The 24,361-nt window shown below is 34.1% G+C and overlaps 2 protein-coding genes across 3 annotated transcripts; both read left to right on the forward strand.

Moving 5' to 3' along the window:
• Positions 1-841: 841 nt before the first annotated feature.
• On the forward strand, positions 842-19,262 carry LOC117426631 (dipeptidyl peptidase 4-like). Of its 2 annotated transcripts, none has more exons than XM_059033741.1 (26): positions 842-925; positions 2,543-2,627; positions 4,692-4,787; positions 6,030-6,124; positions 6,215-6,289; positions 6,429-6,481; positions 7,270-7,339; positions 7,499-7,619; positions 8,709-8,863; positions 9,917-10,014; positions 10,889-11,024; positions 11,165-11,209; positions 11,667-11,771; positions 12,150-12,220; positions 12,708-12,761; positions 13,163-13,287; positions 13,718-13,762; positions 14,114-14,212; positions 14,498-14,567; positions 14,992-15,186; positions 15,661-15,715; positions 15,882-15,981; positions 16,450-16,514; positions 16,975-17,047; positions 17,626-17,699; positions 18,583-19,262. In XM_059033741.1, exons 2-26 carry the CDS (start codon positions 2,615-2,617, stop codon positions 18,679-18,681), a joined length of 2,187 nt encoding a protein of 728 aa, XP_058889724.1. In that variant the 5' UTR covers positions 842-925; positions 2,543-2,614; the 3' UTR covers positions 18,682-19,262. The 2 variants fall into 2 exon arrangements, with proteins under 2 accessions (XP_058889724.1, XP_033900310.3); XM_034044419.3 differs by lacking the exon at positions 842-925 and adding an exon at positions 1,713-2,177.
• Positions 19,263-20,760: 1,498 nt separating this feature from the next.
• LOC117426963 (glucagon-2-like) lies at positions 20,761-23,622 on the forward strand. The gene is made up of 6 exons (XM_034045238.3): positions 20,761-20,943; positions 21,155-21,258; positions 21,644-21,805; positions 22,226-22,342; positions 22,863-23,009; positions 23,368-23,622. Exons 1-6 carry the CDS (start codon positions 20,866-20,868, stop codon positions 23,378-23,380), a joined length of 621 nt encoding a protein of 206 aa, XP_033901129.3. The 5' UTR covers positions 20,761-20,865; the 3' UTR covers positions 23,381-23,622.
• Positions 23,623-24,361: the final 739 nt, after the last annotated feature.

Consider the following 24,361-nt stretch of genomic DNA (forward strand, 5'->3'; position numbering starts at 1 on the left):
TAAGATTTTATAAGTCACACGGTCAATATAGTTGATGGTATGTTGAGTACAATTGCGCCAGGCACATAAAAACCTGTCCAAGATTTATGAAGAAAAAAAAAAAAAAACAGTTTCAATGTGTTTTAGTGGTAACAGCAGTTATGTGAGGTAATCTTTTGGCCCGCTCAAGCATTTTTCCTGAGTATAGCCAGGAGCAATTGAAATATCCCAAATAATTATGTATTGTGTCAGATGTGTTCTCTGTATGTCCTACATGTATTTTTTCTAGCATATATGCATGCATCTAAAGTGGATTAGCAGATTGCATCTATAACAAAACAGCATATTGTTGATTACTCAGATAGAAACCCTAAATCTGCAAAACAGCAGTATTTTAAGTGTAAACTCTTCTAAACTGGACCTCTTTATGTTAACTTGTTGTGGAATACTGTATACCAAGCAGATAGTTCAGTCAAATTATGTATTAATTTATTCCACAACTCCAGGCAAATAAGGAAAAGCATTCCAGTAGTAACCAGTGGGAAGCATGATGATCATATTGCAGTCAGATGGATTTAGTTAGTCTATGGTGAAGAATTCTGGTTTAGTTATGGTTTCATACAGCCACCCATGAAAAAACAAGGATCAGCAAGACATAAAGACATATTATTATTATTATTATACTTGAAATATCTGCATCAACCAAGCATAATCCTTTATTTTATTTATTATTGCATTGTGCCTCACCCGCAATTAAGTATTTTAACACATATTGGCTATTTGGTTACTTGGTAATTGGGAGTTCCGGTTTCAGGTGTTCAAAGGTATTTAATAACAGACCATGCATTTCAGACCATGCAAAATTAAAAGGCGCTGTAATACATATTGATCTTTTGTCTCTGTCGATCACCGATGATCCTGCCAGTAATGTTTTGTGAATATTCAGGTAGGGTCTGAATTCAGTTCAAAACCTTTTACTCACTCTGTAATCGGAAAGTTGATGGCTTTATATATTTAAGCTGCTGCAACACATTATTTGTCATTATTTTCTTTTAAATTCTGTGCACTGTGAATTTTTGTTTGTGGATGATCCATCATATTTGTCTCTATAGTCGAATTTAAATGTTAGCAATCAGCTTTTCCTCATAACTTGTTAGACATAACATACCGATGTAAGTGTAGATGTTTAAAATGCCTTACTATGGAATAACTGGTATATGTATTAATTGTATTATTAACACGTAAAGTGATACTTTTACTCATCATTAGTAGTAGTCGTAGTAGTAGCAGGCTTACCTTTGTTCAAATAGCATAACTGAACATAAATTACTACAGAACATTGTGCAGAATAAAATTGCTACCGCCAAAAAATCTCAATGCCTTGCCTTGCTTAGTTATACAGCCTACTATTTCACTGCACTGTAACGCACACACGGTCCAAACGTTTTAGCCCATGATCACTAGTTAATTTTTACAAGCTATAGACACCCCTTATATATTTTTTTAAATAACATGTGACACTACAGTAAACCACATCGCAACCACTTCGTATTTCGTACCGTCTAGTAGTAGAAGTACAAGTTGTATGTAATTCACTTTTTAAATAATTTACTCGATCGAGTTTTAATAATTGACACCAAGTTATTTTCTTGCAAAAACGCGTTGAAACTCAAACAATTATTATTGGTGATGGCCCGCATGTTTTTAATGACAGTACTGTTTTAGGTAAACAGTGAGGTGAATGCAAATGCGGTTGATCGCAACCGTTGTGCCTCATTCTTACAGTAACTAACTCCATCCCCGCAAATCGACTAGCCTACAGATTTGACTGCATCTGTGCGGCTGGTGGTAGTTCCTCTAAACGCTTCTTTAAATACGCCCAGATTTATGTGGTCCCATACAGAAGTCGTAAATTATTGCACTTTAGAGGACTTTAAACTTTATGATCCCCTTTTCACTGATAGTTTGAATAATATTTAACGAACGGTAATACAATTTAAAAATAGACTGTTTAAAACTTTTGGTATACCGCCTGAATGACTCCCTGAGCAAAGTGTAGACGTCTGTCCCTCCACCACCACAAGTCAGCGATCCTGGGATTCATCAGACCCAGAAGTGGGTCGTTCCAGCAGTGAAAAATACGGATCAAGGTCCGGCAAAAAAATAAATAAAAAAATAAGAAAAAACCAAACATGAAGGTAAATAACATTACTGCTGTTTTCTCTTGCTGTTATAACTGAACTAAATGGATGGGTTAAATTACTGTACACTACGCTCTAAGTTGCGTGCTAAACGGTTAACCCTGCACATGTTTGTAATATTCATAATGTGGTCTTGAAAGTTTCGTTTATAAAATAGTGGGTTTGTTATAAGAAGGTTCTGTTTCTGTATTGTGTTTAATAATAGCCCTATTTAATGACTAAATCGTTGATTAAACATTAAATTTTGATTAAACATTAAACATTCTTGCATTTTATTTTATGATTTTCTATGATCCAGTAACGGTATCTCAGTATAAGTGTGCACTTTTGTAAATCTCCCCCTTTTTGCTCTACTCTTCTAGACAATTTGGAAGGTGTTGCTGGGGCTGGCTGTGAGTGCTGTCGTCATCAGTTTGATAGCTGTCCCCTCGGTTATGCTAACAGACAGTAAGTTCTGTATTTAGTTCACTGGTTAACATTTAGTAATACATGTTTTCATTTTCTTGAATAATTTGCAAACATGGAATCGATAATATAATTGCTTTATTATACATGTTAATTTGTGTTTTGCACAATGTGAAGGAGAATTGCATGTTTTCATTACTGAGCTGAGAATAAAATAACAATGCAGTAAATGCACTTCAAGCACTGTGGCACCTCCTTTTCACCCCCTAGATGAAAATATAAAAAAAAAAAAAAAAAAAAAAAAATCCAGCATGTTCTCTCTTTCCCCATGTTTTCTGCATTAGGATCTTGAATTTTTATGGGTGAAATTGAATCCTTTACGTTTTATTGGAGTGGCAAGTGCCTCCTGCTACCCCAAATGGTGATTATCAAGAAACTTTGAAGATTATAACCTGGACTCTCAAGATACACCGCCCCTCTTGCTATAACAGTCTGGTTTATACTCCTACAGTAAAGATGCCTTTTTTTCAGTGAAAAACTGGATCAATTTTCAATGGCCATGGACGTTTGTTTGATTAAATGTATTTAAGTAACAGTAGCTGTGTAAGGTATTGGTGTATCATCGTCTAATCAGGTGTCTTCAAGCATCTGTCTGTAATTTAAAAACTAGCTTTTAAACGAGGTGGAAGCGATCAGTGTTTTGGACAGTCATCAGAAGCTGAAAACGTTTTAGAACACTCTTGTCCCAATGTGTTTCAGGCAGGAAGAAAAACATTTGTTAGTAGCTTAATATGGAATATGGCTTAATATGGAATATGGCTTTGCTGTTTAATAAGGTGGAATGCATTGGCAGTCGGTTGTAGAACAGCAAACAGCAATAGGAATAACATTACTCAGGAATGGAGGGAATACTGAGATTACTAAACCAGAATATTAGACATGTGACCCTCTTTAACCCTTTCAATTGAGGGAATTCTTTTACAGTCTTGTCAAGCAGCTTTGACTGAAAGGATGATTGCTGCTTTTCATGTCAATAAGAACCACAGTAATAAATTATTTGTATTTATTTATTTATTTTATATTTAACTCCACCCTTACATTACGTTTAAGAGGGTAAAAATGACTAAAGCCATAATACATTCTGTCAAATCTTGAAAATGTTCTAAAATGCAGGTCAACTGCACAACCCTTAATGATTTCAATACAAATGGCACAGTCAATTCAATGCAGAAGGTTCCAGACCCAAATATGGCTTTGCTGCCTGCTACAGGATATATATTGTAGTGTAGTGACCAAAACCCAGACTGGTTAAACTGGGTGTGTTCATTCCTCATGTTCAGTGCTAATGGTCAGTTTATCTAACTTTCATTTCTTCCTACATATCTGTGATAAAAATAAACACAAAGATTTATGTTCTGAGTATGTGTAGTTTCAAGATTATTTCAGCAACTGTACGGCCCTTCATCTGATAGCTATAAACGTGTGTAAATTCCTCAGGGTTTACAACACTTTGCTTTCAACAGACAAATGTCAGTACTTGTCAAAATGTTTTAGTTGGCAAATATTTATTAAGCAACTCTTATAATTGAAACGGTTGTAGCAGCACACTATCAATAGATATTTTAAATCCAGATGTGGTTGTTGAATTAAAGGGTTGATTAATAAGAACTTTAAACTTGCCTTTGATACTTCGGAATACCCAATACCCCACAGAGTGAAACACTTTTATACTTACCTCTATGATACAAAAAATTAGGACTGTACACAAAATGCTAGCCTTTTAAAGAGATTAGGATTCTGACTTTATATCACTTTTGTTTAAATGTAAACCCCCTCTAATACTAAACGGTAAATCCCCTTTTAGTTGTGTTTCACTAATTAAGTTAATTACTGTTAAATCATAAATAGTTGCAAATGGTGAAATGCACTCCATACTACAAAATACATTGTTTTACTGTTCAACATACATTCATACAATTTGATACTGGATATTAAGGAGTCTGCAGTATTATTATTATTATTATTATTATTATTATTATTATTATTATTATTATTATTATTATTATCTGAAGATTTAGATTTAAGCATAACCTGTTTTGTTTTTAGAAAACAAAGAAATTAACCCTCGCAAGAACTTCACACTGGCAGAGTATTTCAATGACACCATCAGGTACAGGACCTATTCCCTGCGATGGATATCAGGTAACAAAATGATTGAACTTATTATGTTTTTGTTTTTTTCAGTGTCTAAGAACATGCATAGGGACAGATAAAACATATTGGTTGACATTTAAACAAATTATGTGAATTTCCAGTAATATTATTAAGTGTTGTGCACTTCCATTTGTGATATAGGTATCAAATGTGTGTTTCATAGTAAGCATACTTCATGATAACTGGTACTACCCTAGGTTAAAGCAATGTATGTTTTCATGCCTTGCTTACAGTATTGCATTGCCTTGGTTATTTCACCAGGAGGGATTTCCTGAGAGTAAGGCACAAAAACTGATAACTTCTTTTTGGCCTAGTGCAGTAATATTTATCTTGTTTTAAAATGGAAATACAAGTTTGCCATAACTTGTGTTTCTTTCAAAGTTGTCAATTTGAGACAATTTTAGCAAATGGATGTGCAAAACAGGTAAGATTTATGGAATGATTTTGTTAGCTGCAATCCCTTTAATATTTTGCAATGGTGATAAAGTGGTACTGTAGGTTGTTCTAGGTTGTAGTTTGGTAAAACATGTTTGCTCAACATACAGTAGGCTTACTAAAACACTTACTGACATATCACATTATCACATCATGTAGAGCACGGTACAGATCAATCCATAACATTATGTTCATTGTTTTTTTTAAACCCCTACCAAACAGAGGGGATACCTGTACGTGCACCATTTTCTTTCATATGGAGTACCGTAGTGGTCATATTCACCTACTCAGGCCTCTAGTCTATTTATTTGTTCTTGGATTTACTGACATTAAAACCTTCTAAGAAAAGTTTTATTTGAAAAGACAGATTTATATACTGATCTTCTTACATCGTTGCTTACATTTCTGGGGCGTGATTTCTCAGCATGTGTCCTGTACGTTATTACAGCTATTAATCATAGTGGTCACAATAGATGTGGGGTCCATCTTTGTGATTTAATTGACAGTGTTCATTTATTTTACACCACTTCTCCTGGATCTTTCTGGATTCAGTGTGTTACAAAACACTTTGGGGTTCTATTCACAAAGCTTCAGTTAATTATTTCACTTATATGAAGTCTGTTTTGATTAAATTCAGTTATCCTAAAATCCCTTGCTACACTTGCTATAAACACAGCTGAACTGTCATCCATTTTGTTCAAAATTGCACTTGAATACTATAATTGGTTCAAGTAAACAACTTTCCGTTGATGTGAAAGGAATTCAAATATTTTCTGTTTTTACATATCCCAATAGAAAATGAATATCTGCATAAAAATAAAGAGGGAAATGTTCTGCTTCACAATGTCGAGACCAGTGATAGCAAAACATTGGTGTCCAATGACACATTTGTGAGTACCCATTTAATATAATATGTCCTTACATGCCATACATTCATTTAAAATAAATATTTGTATTAAGTTTGTTTCTTCTGTTTTTAGGTTCGTGTAGAAGCCAACAATTATTTTGTGTCTGTTGATCGGAAATTTGTGTGCTTGGAGAGCAATTACTCAAAGGTAAAATTCAATATAAATCATTGGTCTTCATTTGGCAATGCCTTACATTGTTCAATATACATTTAAGTGTTTGGTAGTAAGTTGAATTTAAGTCATCTGTTGTGCAAAAATAACAGTTGGTCTGTAACTTGCTTCACAGCTATGGAGACATTCATATACGGCTTCACATAGTATTTATGATCTGGACAAAAAGTAAGTTTCTACATCCTCTTTATTACTTGAATAAACTGCCCATGAGATGTTTTTGAAAACATTACAAGATAACATGACTCAAAGGTTGTACCTTAAAGAATTGATGAATACGAATTGATGAGTTGTAGTTCCTGGGGAGAGGAGAAGAGGTATCAAACCAGATACACCCATTGAGTAATTAGGTATTAGGCCCAAGTCTCATTCAGAATCATTATAGGATCTGGATATACTTTACAAATTGGTATTACACATATGGTTGCATAGTTATTGTGGAACTACATGGTTAGTTAGAAAATACACATTTTATGTAATATATATACACATGTGGTTGTGTATTTACAATGTCTTACCGTGTAGCCACGTGTCATGTTTTACCAAGGATCTTCTTTGTTTTTTATGTTTAATTAAACTTTTCTTTACTATTCTTTTGGTATTCGATTTTGGCATTGTTGTGGTGAACATACCTCCCAACCTCCCTGCACAATGTGAGACAGCAACAGGGTCTGCTGAGTAATGCAGGAGCAAGCTCATTTGTTTCCATTACTGTAGACCCCTAAGCTTTTGGATTTTGAGAGGGTAACTGTGGGGAAAAAGCAACATACTTTTTGACAGTGTTTGGAAGTAATATTAAGATCACTGCACTGGTCAACTTTAAAGGCAAAGCTTGCAATGAAGGAGAGTATTTGGAGAGTATGGGATGATGCGTTCTGACTTTATATTTGTTCCCCTGGGCATCAGAATATATGTCCCTTGCCATTAGACACAAAATAATATATATATTTTTTTAGGGACTTTGTGGAAGCCAATCTACCACAAGAAATCCAATACATAGAGTGGTCTCCCGTCGGGCACAAACTGGCAAGTGAAACCAGCCCATTTTAAAATTGTTACGTACATATATTACTGCATCTGTCTTAACATAGAGTGGCTAAGTATTTCAGTAAATGTTTATTTACATTTCAATCAAATAAGTTCATTAACATTTTTTTTTATATATATTTTTAAATCTCTTAACAGGCATACGTTTGGAAAAACAATGTTTATTTAAAATCTGTCCCGAGTGCACAACCTGTTAAAGTAACAAACGACGGAGAAGAAAATAACATTTTCAATGGCATTCCTGATTGGGTGTATGAGGGTAGGTAAATACTGATTTATGAGATGAAAAATGAAAAGGTTTGTAACTTCCTTTTATGCTAATATTTAAAAAGATAAATAGACTTATGGTCGTATTTTGTAAAAATGGTTGCAATGCTGAAACTCTGATGTAAAGTCCCATGCGTTTGCCTCCCACTGCCTCGTCATCCATTAATGGATGTTTTGTTCTTCCCACCATCACTATACCATTTAAATTGAAAATAGGGTTGATGTTCCTTTACTGCAAAAGCATTTTCTGTGCTGTTTTCTTTTTACTTCAGTTAAACTGGATTTCTTTCCCTGTAAATAATTGTAAACATTCTGTACTGTAAGCCAAGCTACTGTTCAGGATGACAGGTGGCATGGAACAAGAGGGGCCATTATTATCAGCCCATAATGAACATGTTCACTTGTGTCTGACACATACCTCAGTTGCTTACAGTTTATATGAATGTGTTTAGTTATACAGTATTTGACAGAATTAGATTGCAATATTATTTCCAACATTGGCTATAATTTTACAGAGCTGACAAATATGATAAGCCTAAAAATATATACAGTATATATATATATATATATATATATATATATATATATATATATATATATATATATATATATATATTATATATACAGTATATAAAAGGTACTATTAATTGTACTATTAATTGTCTTCATTTACTTAGATTTTTACTTAGGGTAGCCGCAGTGTCTTTGGGGGTTCTGTATCATAACAACACCGACTAGTATGTGATAAAGCGAACTGTCCAACATGCTGTCCTCTTACCTGACCAATGCTGTCTGTTCTTGATGTAATGGTAGTAATCGGTCAAAAATAACCTGGCTGAAGCAGGTAAATGTTAAACGCAACTGCTGGTTGGCATGATTTGCAACAACTTCACACTCCATAATCAAACGCAGAGCACTCCAAACATAACTACATGTATAACAGCAACATATCTGTGATAAAAAAAAAATAATGTAAGAGTATATGACATTAACCATTTAACTTCTTTACCCAAGCTGTGGATTTGCATTTCCTTTTCAAAATAAAGTATGTTTAATTCTGCTTAAAATTATATTTCTACAGAGGAAATGTTCTCATCAAACAATGCCATGTGGTGGTCTCCAACCGGAACATTTCTAGCTTATGCACAGTTTAATGATACAGAGGTGCACAATATTGAGTACTCATTTTACGGAGAAGAACAGTACCCAAATACAGTGCATATTCCGTATCCCAAGGTATGATACATTACTAAAATCCTTAAAATGTCTGTACAGGGGGGCTCCTAAGTGGCTCATCCGGTAAAGGCGCTCCGCATGGAGTCCAGGATGCACCCGAAATAGCCTGGAGGTCACCGGTTCAAGTCCAGGCTATTCCACTGCTGACCGTGGACGGGAGCTCCCAGGGGGCGGCGCAAAATTGGCCGAGCACCACCCAGGGGGGAGGGACTAGGTCAGCAGGGTGTCCTCGGCTCACCGCGCACCAGCGACCCCGTAGACTGGCCGGGCGCCTGCGGGCTTGCCTGTAAGCTGCCCAGAGCTGCATTGTCCTCCGACGCTGTAACTGTGGGTTGGCTGCATGGCGGGCCTTCAGAGTGAAAAAAAAAGCGGTTGGCTGACGGCACGCGCTTCGGAGGACAGTGTGTGTTCATCTTCGCCACTCCCGAGTCAACGCAGGGGAAGTAGCGGTGAGCTAAGCTTAAAATACAATTGGATATGTCAAATTGGGAGAATAGCGGGGTAAAATTAATTGGCAACTACTAGATTAAAAAAATTAATAAATAAATAAATAAATAAAATGTCTATACATATAATAACAGTTTATAATGTATTGAAATTGCTGTGTACAGCACATCAGACTAGTTCAGTGCAATGAATTGCTATCGTCGGTACATATTGCTTTTTTACTAGCTTAGGGGTATCCCAAGGTCTTAATACTGTGTAAAAGAGTGATCTTTATAAGTGTAAACTGGTGAGATAGCACCTACAGGGACACAAATGTCCAGTTGACATGTTCTATCTTTCAGTAAAAAACTAATCAGGGAGAACAGAAGTTTAATGTCAAAATAAATCTAGCAAGGTGATATTGTACAGAAAAAAAAAATCACACCTGTGTAATTTAATTGTAGACTGGATTCAAGGTCATTTAAAGTGTTTTCATTGTAGACTTGTCAGAAATTGGTACAAATTCAACCATATTGAACAAGTTGATGAATATCAGATTGTGTTGAAGTTAGAAATTGAATGCTAACTCTTGCTTTTTAATGTTATGGTGTGTCTTCTTATATTTAGGCTGGTTCTACCATTCCTACAGCAAAGTTATTTGTCGTAGACACGACTAACACTTCACAAATCACAGAAGTCAACGTACCACCTACAATAGGTTCAAGGTACAGTACAGTACATTAACATTCCTTTGTCAAGAAATACTAAAATAAACGAAATTAAATGACAAACATTTCGACCAGAAGTCTTTTTTAATATCTTCGAACCATTTGTCATTTTAGTTTCTTATACGCAGTGTCTTCAAAGGACGTCTAATCAAAGTGTTTGTCATTTAATTTGAGTTGCTTTAAGTACTTCTTAATTCAGCACTGCCAAGTGTTTATTACTTATGGAAGATGTACCCGTTATCAGCGTATAGACAAATAAATAAAGAGATGAGTGAATGAAGCTTAAACTCAAAAAGACCTACCGTAAGATTACATTTAATTTTGATTGTATAGTACCAAATAAACTATGAAAACTGCGTGCAGTTATGTAATGATAGCACTGCTAAACATCAGTTATCTTTATCACAGTGGTTCTTGGCATAGGTATTTGGTACTTGTTTTAAAAAAGCTGCTATAAGGATAGCGGTGCCACAGTTCAAATTTTGCAGCTGCTTCTTTTTGGTATGAAATTATTTCTTGTGCTGAAGCTCCGTTTCTATCCAATGGTCTAGCTGCAAATGGGCCAAGATACCAGGAAGAAACAGATTCCCTTTTTAAAACAAAGTATAGTACTTGAAAGAATCTGTATTATGTGCATTTTTCAAGAATACAAACTGAAAAATACAAGAAAAGAACCAAAAGACCTTTAACACAAGAGGTACCAGTGATAATGCTGCTGGTAAGAATGTGGGCTTGAAAGGGTTGGCCAGCACTCCTTTAAAGAGTATATGATTTATTTGATTTAAAGATGGTTGTTTGCTGGCACTGCACCTGTACACTACAGTATGTATATTTAACGCATCTTTTTAACATATTTGTTGTATTTTTGTAGGGACCACTATTTATGTACTGTCACATGGGTAACTGATGAACGCATTGCAGTACAATGGTCAACAAGGGAGCAGAACTATTCTATCTTAGCAATCTGTGATTACGAAGCCAACCAAAACAAATGGAACTGCCCAGAGGTATGTTGCTAATGCGCTACTCTTGACACAAATTATAATTTACCAAAATAATTAAAATAAATAAATAAAATAAAAAGAGAATTAATGAAACACAAAACACAAACCAATGCTACATAAATTAATGTATTTTGTATTTTTAGACTCAACAACATATTGAAGAAAGTAAAACTGGCTGGATTGGTCATGTAAGTGGAATAATTGATTAAATACAATCAACACTCTAAAATCCTATTTTTTTAATACTCTTTGCTTCTGAATGACATAGGTGTAAAGACATATTCATGCACTGTATATTGTAAAAATGACCTTTGCATGATATGTTTTACTTTTATGTCATTGTAGTAGTTATGTTACTGAAAACACATTTGTATTATAGATTCACATTGAAATGCAACAATGGGTGAAAATACAGCGGCGCACAACGCATCATTGCGAATTAGCTACTGAAGCTTGCATAAAATGTCTCTTATGGTGCTTTGCCATAATGTGGTATAAAGGACATTTATTTCATGTATCAACTTCTGAGAGCGTGTGCGCCCGCCCCTGTTCACCCATCCCTTCTTGAGAGGGGTAAAAGCACTTCTAATAATAAACCTGCATTACTGATGTCATTTTGATACCAGATGTATTTTCCTCTTTCAGTTTCAGCCATTAGAGCCATTCTTTGCAGCAGACAACATAAGTTTCTACAAGATATTCAGCAACGAAGAAGGATATAAACACATTCATCTTGTGAACGGGACACCAGTAAGTGCCTTTCATTTTTATACTTTTGGAGAGAGTTCACAATATTGGATAATCCCGACCATATGAAGGTTGACAAGAAAAGAAAATGATTTTAACTGTGTAAAACTTGCAAGAAATGAATGATCAAATATTATTGTATTACATGTATGACACTTATTAAAATGTATTATTACTTTATAACACAACATGTGTCATTAAAATGTTACTGTAATAAACTGATGTTCCTTATGTATAGTAATTAAAAACATTAATAACACGATAGATGTTTTATAAGTGGATCTAGAAAGTTGTGGCCACAATGTTGGCAAACCCATAAACAATATAAATCAGTCTAAGAAGGCAGGCAAACATGTAAAACATGACTTTCTTTGATTCTAGCTACAGCGTACTGCCATTACATCTGGACAGTGGGAAGTCATATACATATCAAAACTAACTGAAGATGCACTGTAAGTATTTTATTTAAAAAGGAGAATGCTGGTTTTGCATGGTACCTACTACTTTCACAATGCACTGCAGACTGAAATTTGAACACAAATCACACATGGCAGTCTTTACTCCACTGCCTGCCAAGACCACAGCCTAATGCCCTAGGGTAACCACCATGTTCCAGTTTAAAAGTTTATTATAGCCAGTAATATTGCCCAAGCGGAAATTTCCAATGCATGGAGCCTTTGTGCAGTATCATGATTTACATTAAGGGACCAGGCTGCAATCATAGAATTGTTTTTCAAAACATCGTCAGAGATCAAAGTACGTTTTAGGTAATTACATAGGACTAACAATTAGCTTAAATGAAAGGTCAAATTCTACCATGTTGTAAAAAAGCTAATCTCTTATGGAGCCATCAGGGCCATTCACACAGGTTACATCAGGTGCAATGCAGGGTCAAAGTCATTCTCTAAAGATATTTTTTAAAAATGACTCTTTTTACAGATACTATGTCAGCAATGAATATGAACAATTTCCAGGAGGCAGAAACCTATACAAGTAAGTTTTTTTTTTTTTTGTTTTTTTTTTTTAAACACTTTAACATTTAAATTCAGGTACTTGTGTTTTTTTTTTTTGTTTTTTTTTTTACACTTAAAATCATTAAAACTGGGACAAAATATGTCTTAGGTCAAATACTGCACATATATAAAGAAAAAATAACACCAAACTGTGCACCAAAAGCTTTTGTACTTCATTTAAAAGTGTATTTTGAAAATTGAAGTAAAAGACAGTTGCATTAAAAAAATAGATATGTAAATACTACTACTGCTACTGCAACTACTACTACTAGTAATAATAATAATAATAATAATAATAATAATAATAATAATAATAATAATAATAATAATTGTATTGTTCCTGAACTGGTGTTTTATTCTGTTTTCTGCTATGGTTATTAGGTTTGATATTGGAAGCAGTCCCTCCTCCATACAATGCATTACATGCACTGTAAACAAAGACAGATGTCAGTATAACTCGGCTTACTTCAGCAAAAATGCAAAATATTATCGCATGGATTGTTATGGTGAGTTAACTGTAAAACAAGAGATTCAGAATGATATTGTACATCAGATGCAGTACAACTGTGGTAATGTTAGAAGCTAAATATGAATGAATATCAAACTTGATATGAATAATATACTGATATTAATTACTAATTTTAACTAGATAACCGCATCACTTTAGAGTATAGCTATGTAACATGCAATGTAACAGCTTTTATGTATTTTGAACACTTCAAATATCAAAATTGTAAATAATGATTTATGTCTATCTGAAGAAGGTGGAAGCTGAAAACGTTGTAGCTGTTATTCACATGGTGAATTTTCAGTTTATCAGTTACTTTTTTTCTTCATTATGTATAGACATTATGTATATAATTTCATGTATATCTGGTCCATAAAATACACTTGTAAAGCTATGAGTCACACCTAATTTCATCTCATTTTTAACAGGACCTGGATTACCTATTTTTAAACTTTATGATAATACCAATAAAGGTATGGTATCTTTTAATGTTCATTTTTACTAAAGTAGCCTTTTGAATATGTTGGTCAAGAGGTACAAAGCTTTTGCTCCATTGTCAAGTTCTGCTAACTCAGTTTGATGTTGTTAATGCAGTATACACAATTAACGATCAGTATTATATACAGGTGGAGCTCTAGCAACTGACTCAGAGTTCTATTCACTCACAGTGGATAAGAATGAAGATTAACTTTAATTGGAAAAAATGGTGCAAACTTTGTCCTGGAGCAAAACATGTATGAATATGACCTGCTATGTTTTAAAATGACATGCATTATAAGTACTGTAAATATTATAACATACTGTAATTTTGATCACATTTTTAGAGATTATGATTCTTGAAGACAACAGTGCTTTGCAAAGCATTCTTGAGGAGTTCCACATGCCAAGAATAGAGCGTGGAGCTATTAAGATGGGCAAATTCAGTAAGTATGATTTGTATAGTGTTTCAGAACCAGACTGGCATTTACAAACTGTATTGCATCCATAACGTTAAACACTTGTACGTACAATCATAAGAAATATAAAATACTAAAAATAACAATTCATTATTGTCTTGTATTGTAGTTTAGTTCCTGCTGGAATTTACAGCTATACCATTGTTCTCAAAGAACAAACTAAAATGCTATGCCTTTAAAATAGTCACAATTACTGGTTGAAACTTCCTGATAGTGGTAAATTTAATAGAAAATATATGTTTCCCTCTGCAGAGCTTTGGTATCAATTGACATACCCACCTCTATTTGACACATCTAAGAAATATCCTTTACTAATTGATGTGTGAGTACATGTTTATCTCTTACTTGTTAAAATACTTCATCAGCAGAGAATGACCTGGGGGGAGTGATGATAATGTCCAGGTAGTCAACATGGCAGAAATGCATTTTTAGGGGTAAAAGGGAAAGAAAATACACCAGCCAGCCTTTCTGCATTGGTAGTATATAACAATTGTCCATCCAGAAGTTTATTAACTCACCCACTACCTGATCCAAATAAGATTCTTTTATGTATTAATTTATTATACATAATAATTTAGGTTTATTTTTTATGCTACAGAGTTTTGCCTCAAAAGCAGACCAATCCGGGCACTTCGTATGTATTCTAGTTAACTTATGGTTGCGGGTCAGTGATCTTGAAAATAAACTTGCTGCAGATAATAGCATGCACATTTATATACTGTATTCATAAACTGTATATATTTCAGGTATGCTGGACCATGCAGTCAGAAAGTAGACAATCGCTTCAGACTGAGCTGGGCTACATACCTCGCAAGTACTGAGCAGATTGTTGTTGCCAGTTTTGACGGAAGGGGAAGTGGTTACCAAGGTGATGAGATCATGCATGCAATATACCGAAAACTTGGGACACTAGAAGTAGAAGATCAGATAACAGCAGCAAGGTCAGTGAACCCCAAACACCCCTAATGAGTGTATGGTGCTTACTTAATTCAAATAATGATTTATTATTAATGTGATCAATAGGTATAGGGTATGCTACGCGATGTTTTCTTAGCAATTATTATCTTACATGGGAGTAGCTGGGGCTTTTCATCTATAGCATCTATTGTATTTTTCATCTTTGAGATATTATCTGCATATTCCAATTGAATGAAGTCATCTCAAACAGAGCAAAAGGGGAACCAGTAAAATGAGAAGTAAGAGCATGGGTTATAAATCCTTGGTTACCACTGTTGTAAGGATCTTATGTTTTAAAATGCAGCGATGAAACTAAATAAGAAAGCTTCTGTCACAGATTTAGAGTCGTGAAATACTAGACGCAACAGGAATATGTATTTGCAAGTCAAGGTAAATACTGTAGGTACTACTTTTTAAATCATAGGAAGTACCTAACAAAAATATCTGTTCTTGTTTAGAGAGTTTATAAATATGGGCTTTATTGACAAAGAAAGGATGGCCATTTGGGGATGGGTAAGTTGGCTCCTCTTTGTTGTGCTAATTTAAATAGAACATTGATATGTACTGTCATAGCAGATGCAGCAAAGTCAATATTTAAGATTAATATAAAAAAGAATGGTTCATCGGCTGGAGTTCAGATCAAGACTACTTCACTGTATTAATACCTGTTTTCTTCTAGTCATATGGTGGATATGTCACATCTATGGTTCTTGGTTCTGGAAGTGGTGTGTTCAAGTGTGGCATGGCAGTAGCCCCTGTTTCTAAATGGGAATATTATGGTAGGCAAATTGTTTATTGAAACAATAATATACAGTACAGCTATGGCCAAAGGTTTTGTATCACCTTATATAATTAACTAATTTTGCTTTATAGTCAAATGAACCCTGCTGAAATAATAGTCTGTTAACATATTGAATCACATGTCGCTTTGTAGTTTTCCATATACTTACTGAAAAACTGACAAAAATTGAGAAATGTGACATTTCGAAATCTAAGATGAAATACTGTACTACTATTATGGCTTCCGGTAAACTTGGCAATTTTTTTTCTTCTTTTTTTTTATTATGTCTCAATCCCAAAACATTTGGCCATATGCTACTTTGATTAATACTTTGAAACTCATAATGTTTCAAAGCCCCATTCTACTTAAAAAGAATATGTTTATTGATACATTATCACTATACTTCTTCAATTAAAAAGCATTTACTTTCACAAATATGATGTATCTATTTTAACTACATTTTCAGATTCTATGTATACTGAGCGTTATATGGGCATGCCTGTTTCGTCTGACAATCTTCAACACTATCTTGTAAGTTTTTTTTTATTTTCATTGTTGTTTTTGCATTGATTTTTTTTTAGAGAGATTAATTGGCTTTTTAGAAATGGCTCAACTCAAAACAGAACACCTGTTTCCTACCTAACTGCTAATGTAACTGTTGAAGTGCCGAGGAAATCGTGATGAAACTTGTGTGTAAGCTGTAAAATGTCTGTTTTATGAAAATCCTGAAATGTAGTGTTTAGTAATGAATTAATTATTTTCTACTTCAGTATTGATGCTGCAAATCATACAGTTAGCTTTCCCTGCTCATCTACACTTTTAGTGAATTATACATCATGGCATAATTCACATAACGTTCTGAAGGGAACACAAACAAACAGTGAGTGACTCTCTAAACATTGATTAAAAAAAACTGTTTTGACAAAAGAATGCCAATGAATAATGTCGTCTGCTTTTGATTGTAGCTTTTTTTGACTTGTTATTTCTGTAGAATTCCACTGTAACAAGCAGAGCAAAGAATTTCAAATCTGTTGATTATCTTCTTGTCCATGGAACTGCAGATGGTGAGTGTCAGTCTATACAAGTCAAATGTATATACGGTAATATTTCAGAGAAACCTTTTGTACTGCGCAAGCTAAAACACATCTTGAATGTCTTGTACAATATACCTCTTTGTATCAGACTGGTTTTGTGTATGACATTTTTACTAACAGTATCAATATTATAATAATATGAGAAATGTCACCGATTCTGTTGATCTATACAGTTGCAGATCTTAATACCGCCATCATTTCAATCCTTAAAATACTAACCTTTTCTACTGACAGATAAAGTATATACTAAACTGAACTGTTGTATTATATAAACAATGGTGTAAAACCATGACTTTTACTACTTATGTCGGATGTCATGAGCAGACGCATCAATAACAAGCAGGCCTTTGGACAACTTTGTTATCCTTCCACTGCTTACTGCCTTTATTCTAGAAATGCTTACATCAGTACGAGCATACTGTGTGCATATATATATATATATATATATATATATATATATATATATATATTACATACCATAGTTATTTCCAGTTGTCTCAAGAATTGTGTTTATCGTTTTACATATTTGTTCTCATATTATCTTTTAGATAATGTGCATTTCCAGCAAGCTGCACAGATTTCGAAGGCACTTGTTGATGAACAAGTGGATTTCCAAGCAATGGTATTCTTTTAAATTCTTTCTAAACTGAAATCATAGTGACAACATTTTACCAGTGCAACACGTAACTGTGTCAGGGATGTTGGTATCTAAGGGGTGCTGATGAATATGATACTCCAGCTCATCCCTCATCTGAGGGTAAATCACAAGCATGTGATGATGTTTACTTACAATGCCCTGCATGGGCATTGACTAGTACCAGGACATGCCAACAGACGATGCCCTAATCAATATTCAGCCACTGGCAGCTTGGAAAGCTACAGTGCCACAATGCAGTGAAGACAGGGGGGCCTAGTGTCTGCCTCCATATTCTAAACCATCCATCCATCCTAAACTCGAGACAGTGCATATTTTTTCCAATCATAAAAAAGTTCCTTGAAGTCATTCTTTGTGCCATTCAAGGCAAAGTGGCATGTTGTAGAATAGTTTTATTATTTATTTCTTAGCAGACACCTTTAACGGGGGGATTTACAATTGTTACAAGATATCACATTATTTTTACATACAATTACCCATTTATACAGTTGGGTTTTTACTGGAGCAATCTAGGTAAAGTACCTTGCTCAAGGGTACAGCAGCAGTGTCCCCCACTGGGGATTGAACCCACAACCCTTCGGTCAAGATTCCAGAGCCCTAACCACTACTCTACACTGCTGCCCTTTATACAGCACTATAAAGCTACATGTATGAATGTTCTTATTTTTTTAATTCTCTCTCAACTGCTCTGCTGAATATGAGTTGCCATATGTTGGATATGAGTTTACTTTCACTAAAATAATGGCTTCTATTGTTTGTAGTAACTGACTAAGGCAAAATAGAAAAAAACAAAAGTCCTGTAATAAAATGGCATGCCCTTAATGTGTTTTATTTTTCTATTGTGTTTCAGTGGTATACAGACAAGGACCATGGGCTTGGAGGTTCAGCCAATAAACACGTCTACACACATATGAGCCATTTCCTCAAGCAATGTTTTTCTTTACACTAGTTCCTGCATACCTAATTAGGATGTATTTCTATTGTTATTATCATTCCTGTATTTCAGAAACATTTGAACATTTAACGAATACAAAATGTGTATTTGTGTTTTTTTATTACAGAATACAACCAGTAGATTTTTTAAATTTTGCTAGATAAATGCGCCAGTATTGGCAGCCCTAAATTGGCTTTTTGTAAGGTTTAGGGTCGATTTTAAGGTCGTGCTTATTGCTTACAAAGCATTCAATGGTTTGACTCCTTCATATTTAAATGATATTTTAATCCCATATATACCTAGATGACCACTGTGATCCCAGGACACAGGATTTATTTACTGTCCCTAGGTATCAGAAAAGAACACAGGTGGTAGAGCATCAACTGCAGCAGTTTTTAAAACACAACTGAAGACACACTTCTGTAATCTATCATTCACAATTTAATATTAAGTAATGTTTTTACCCTGTATTGTACTGCATTTTAATTGATTTTTGCATTAATGTTTTAACGTTTGCTATTGCTTGTATAGTATCAATAATTACTGTTATGTTGTACCTGTGAAGTGCCTATATCAAATAAAGATTGATTGATTAATTGATTGATTGAAACTACAATTTGATCAAATGTGCTTACAAGACCTGTACACCAGTAAAACTATGTGGATGTTTTGTATATAATGTTTTCCAATGAATGTGATGTGATGTGTTTTATTGTAACAGCCTGTGTCAAATGAAAGCAATTATTATTATTATTATTATTATTATTATTATTATTATTATTATTATTATTATTATTATTATTATTATCCACAATTTTAGACACTAAATCGTAATATTTAGTGACATAAAAAGGAAACTTTGTAATACAATTTGAAATACGTTTAAACAGTACATATTTGTCAATGTGTGGCAGGTTATGTAATTCACACTGCCCATCAAAGCTAGAGGCAAACTCAGGATTAAGAATTGTCATCTCAAGGTTATTGAAAACCAGGTTGATTTTGTTTGACTACATGATGAAACAACAATAAAGCTGTACAAAGTATACCTGAATTTAAAAAGATGTACAGTACTCACTATAACAATAAAATAAATAAACTCAGGTCATCATAAAGATATGGATTGATATCCTTTTTATTTAAGCTGTGCGTTATTCAAGAGCAGGGTTACCTATCCTGGAGGGCCATTCTATACCAGGTTTATCATGAGAACTACCTGCTTTAGGACCTTCCTGGAGGTCACATTGGTAAAAACGAAGCCTGGATTAAATGGAAATATGGCTGCATCGTAGTCAGTATTAAGTAAAGCAATGTAATGGACTTGTACTTAAATCCGACCCAGGTTAGGAAAGGTAAAGGTTGCCCAATCTTGTTCTCAAGACCATTGATTAAAGTCACCTCTTTGCCAATCAACTCTTTGCCACTATCCTTTTCCCTGGATTCATGATTGTCCCCCTTGGTCACTTTTATTGGAATTGATTTAAAATAACCAATTAAGTGTAAAAACTAGAAACTGTTTCTTTTTACGCAGATTCAATGATAACTTTTCCATCATAAAAAGCCAGGAAATTAATGATAGTTGGAGTTCTAAAAAACAATAATAGCATTACTCACAAAATCAGTGATTTAACACACTGGGCTGAAACCAATGAGGGACAATGAATTCACTTTCCACAAATCTTTCATGTCAGACACAGTGATCCCTAGGTGAAAAAAAGAATACATTGTCTGTATGATCTGGACTGTATGATCCTGTATGTATGTATGTATGAGCCAGACATTTTCCGTCCTTAATTTTTTTTAATTCAGTATATTGAATTTCTGTAGCTCATACTACATCTAAAACTTTTATTTAAACAAAAAAATAATGTCTTATACGTTTAAATATTTCTTCATTTTGACCAATATAAACTTAATTGAGCAGCAAAAGTCAGTTTACAATCCACATTTAATAAAGTTAAATATTCAAAATGTTAAATTGTGAATAACAGGCCATTCATTCATTAGTACCATATACAAATATTAGAGTATCATTCAGAAGGGATTTATTTGACAGCATCCTGTGTGCTGTTTGATTTCTAGTGACAGCTTTTCTCGAAGAAAGTATGAATGTATTGAGCTCAGTGTATTGAAGTGTAATAAGTGAATATGAGGTTGACAGAGTAGGTTGTTGGCGCACTCCTATATAAAGCTGAGCAGATGCAGGTACATCCACGAAGTTCCAGAGGGCCAGAAGAGAAACAAGTCTTTCTTCTTTTCGTTCACATTGAAATACAGGTAAGAAATAATCATTTATTAACACTTTTTTATGAATTAGTTCATAAAGGTGTTGGTAAAAGGTGTGATACTGTAATGTTATTGTAGTATAAAGTTGTTTTACATACTGTATCGCTTTAATGGTGTAAATCTTATTTAGATTCATTCAGTGCTAGGTTTGAGAGTGATATTTACTTGCTTGTAAGATTTGTATTTTTGTACACTTTGACAGGAAAACACAATGAAAGGAATTCACTCTCTGGCTGGACTGCTGCTGTTGATTATTGTTCAAGGTAGCTGGCACATCCCTCTCCAAGAAACAGGAGATACCTCTAGGTAATGCCTGTTGAACACTGTCTTGCTTGAAAAAAGAAAATTCAATTGAATTACAGTTTTAAATTTTTTTCTTCCATAGTTATGTAGCTCGACTGCTATTTGACTGATTTTAAACAACTACCTGCTTCAACAAAATAACTGAAATATATAGACTGCTAGCATTTTCAATGACCAAACTCAACAGTAATTATGTAATGGACTATTTTGCTGAAATGTACACTTGGAATGGAGAGAGAATTTTTAGCCTTGCTTAATCCAAATGTTAAAAAAGGGAATTAAATAGTCATCAAGTTCAAACAACAGCAAACACATACTTGAATAATAAGTAAAGTATTATGCAAGTGTTTTGCAAATATCAATAAAGGAAAAAAAAACAAAACTCTAGGTTATTGAAAATGACAGAAGCTGAACCAATTGATGAGCCCGAAGAGCTTTTAAATGTGAAGCGTCACTCACAAGGCACATTCACCAATGAGTACAATAAATATTTGGAAACGAAACATGCTCAAGAGTTTGTTCAGTGGTTAATAGGGTCTAAAAGGAGAGGGTAAGTGATTACATTCAAAATGTTTAACATAAAGACTGTTGAACTAATAGAAAATAAAATATTTCCAAATGCACTGATGCAGTGCTTTGTCAAACTCTAATACATATACTACATTTACATATACTAAATGTGACCCTCTTACGTTCTCTGTGAGCAAATAGTCAAGAAAACTGATATCTGAATGCAACTATTTGCACAACATAAACACGTTTATGAACTATTCTGAGACTGCAACTCCCCTGTTCTGTGAGGATTACTTTCCTAATTGCCCTGCATTACAATATCTTTTAGCATAATAATGTATAAAGGCAAGGACTGTAAATATAAGATCATGGGGTCTATTTTAAAAATCTAAACAGAAGCAGATCTTACAACTGTGGCCATTGGTTGTGCTGTAGATTGAAGCATGTTTTCTTCCAGAGGAATGACAAGACGCCATGCTGATGGGACCTACACCAGTGATATCAGCTCCTTCCTGCAGGACCAGGCTGCCAAGGAATTTGTTTCTTGGCTGAAGAAAGGAAGGGGCAAAAGAGAGTAAGATTTGTTTTTCAGTAAACAGGATATTATGAAGGAACAGGCATGAAACAGTTTTAAACCCTGCGGAATTAAAGGCAAGAATTCCACATCTATCTGTCTGTTGTTATGTCATGCCTTGTTAGTCAGATGCTACAATCAGGAAACGTGTAAACTACAGAAAAGATTTACATTTACACAATGTATTTCATAAGAAAACTGCTATAAAACACTGATTCAGTTTTTTCCCTATAGTTAATATTACTTCAAGCCATCTGTGTAATTCCATGTCATCTCGTCTTATCAAAGTCTTGACAAAAAGATGTTATCTTAAGGTATTAAAGCATGCCGAGCAGCATCCATGGTCACGAGTCAGAGTAAGAACCAGTTAGGTCTTATTAGAGTTGTGGCCCATCAGAAACTTCAAATATGGGCACTTGGAGCTTCTGTTATTAACTATATTGTATATATTTGTATTCATATGTTGTATATACAGTATATATATATATCCTTATTGAAATTCAATATTGTAAATGTTTAGTTATCTACAGGAAAGCATTGTGGCTGATGATTTATGTAGAAGACACGCGGATGGAACCTACTCCAGTGAAATTAAAACAGTTCTAGACAGCATTGCTGCTAAAGAGTTCCTAAACTGGGTCATGAACTCTAAACCTTCAGAGGCAAGGTAGAAATATTTACTTCATTTATTTAATATCATTTTAAAGGTCCTTTTGATAGATAAGATACTGGAAATTGTTTAATCATTTACATATTATGTTCTGAGTTGTCTTCTTTTTTTATTGAATCAATTAATTCACTTTTCTGTGAGGTAGTCATACTCATTTTACAAAAATACCCTACTTTACTTAACATGCATTTGAATCGTATGAAACAAGAAGCACGGAATTAACAGGCTTACGATTATGCCTCTGGGTGTTTAACAACATGAGAACTAGACATTGTAGAACTGATAATAAAACCTTATAACCTAAACTGTGAGATTTGTTTTGTGACTTCTTCTGATTTTTGTTTTCTTTTTTTAGTGAGTATCCGTGAAGAAATACCTTTGCTCAGGAAAAATGTTTCATACAACAATGATTACCACAACTGGAAAACCTTCAAATCACCCTGGAACCAATACTGCTTTGCATGCAATTAAATAAGTAAATGTATTATTATGTCAAGATTCTACAAATAAATACGCCTCCAGGAAATACTCTTTACATCTTGAAAAAAGAAGCACATCTCCTCAACTCAGCTGCTGTGTATGAAAAGCAAATAGTGCTCCCGGTTAAGAGTATTTAATGCTATGCTTAAATAAACTTTTTCATGATATTCAAAATATTTGCAATCTTTTGTGCTCTATTTTACTGATCTAAAAAGCAGTGGATAAAATATTTTTTATTTAACTCTGTATTCACTGGAAGGCAGGAACAGATTGGTTTGTGCTTGTGTACTGGTTGTTTCATGTTTTTGGCCAGATGTCTCCCTCTGGCTCGCTAAGAACCACCCTCGAGGAGGTGAGGCTGGTGCTGCTGGGCCTCAGAGGGAAGGATTGAAGACCTTGAACTAAGGTTTAAATAGCAGGTTGGTTGAAGATAGGAGGAGTGCTTGCTCCTGCCCCCTGAACCACCACCATTGTTACAATTAATCCTGCTGGTGTTTTCCCCTAGATCATAAATTCATCCACTAACATTAACAGTATTAAACAATAAAAATATGAGGTATACATAAATTCATTTTAGTTATTAAAAGAATGCCAACCAGTGCTTTAAAATTATTTTCTTAATTCTAAGCTTCATTTGCATTATTTGTGGTCCCCCTTTTTTGATAATCTTTTGGTTTCTCAATTGTTTTAAATATTTAAATATTTAAATATTTAAAAAATGAAAAACACTACAGCTACTATAAACATCTGCATCCAGTACCTTAGTTATTGCTTACATAGTCTGATGCACCAGTTGCATAAGGGGCAGAATTTACAGTTTCTCATCTACAGTGGCAATTTCTAATACCACCTGACTTCATAAATTGTGC

This window comes from Acipenser ruthenus, chromosome 11 (assembly GCF_902713425.1).
Source record: "Acipenser ruthenus chromosome 11, fAciRut3.2 maternal haplotype, whole genome shotgun sequence".
Classification (NCBI taxonomy): Eukaryota; Metazoa; Chordata; class Actinopteri; order Acipenseriformes; family Acipenseridae; genus Acipenser; species Acipenser ruthenus.

What these genes read in the sequence shown, in the direction of transcription:
- LOC117426631 (XM_034044419.3), top strand. An exon ending in CTCGGTTATGCTAACAGACA is followed by an intron (nt 2,628 to 4,691) that starts GTAAGTTCTGTA and finishes TTTTGTTTTTAG; the next exon opens with AAAACAAAGAAATTAACCCT. An exon ending in TATCCTTTACTAATTGATGT is followed by an intron (nt 14,568 to 14,991) that starts GTGAGTACATGT and finishes TATATATTTCAG; the next exon opens with GTATGCTGGACCATGCAGTC.
- LOC117426963 (XM_034045238.3), top strand. Translation starts at nt 20,866, where the DNA reads ATGCAGGTACATCCACGAAGTTCCAGAGGGCCAGAAGAGAAACAAGTC. An exon ending in GAAACAGGAGATACCTCTAG is followed by an intron (nt 21,259 to 21,643) that starts GTAATGCCTGTT and finishes ACAAAACTCTAG; the next exon opens with GTTATTGAAAATGACAGAAG. An exon ending in ATAGGGTCTAAAAGGAGAGG is followed by an intron (nt 21,806 to 22,225) that starts GTAAGTGATTAC and finishes GTTTTCTTCCAG; the next exon opens with AGGAATGACAAGACGCCATG.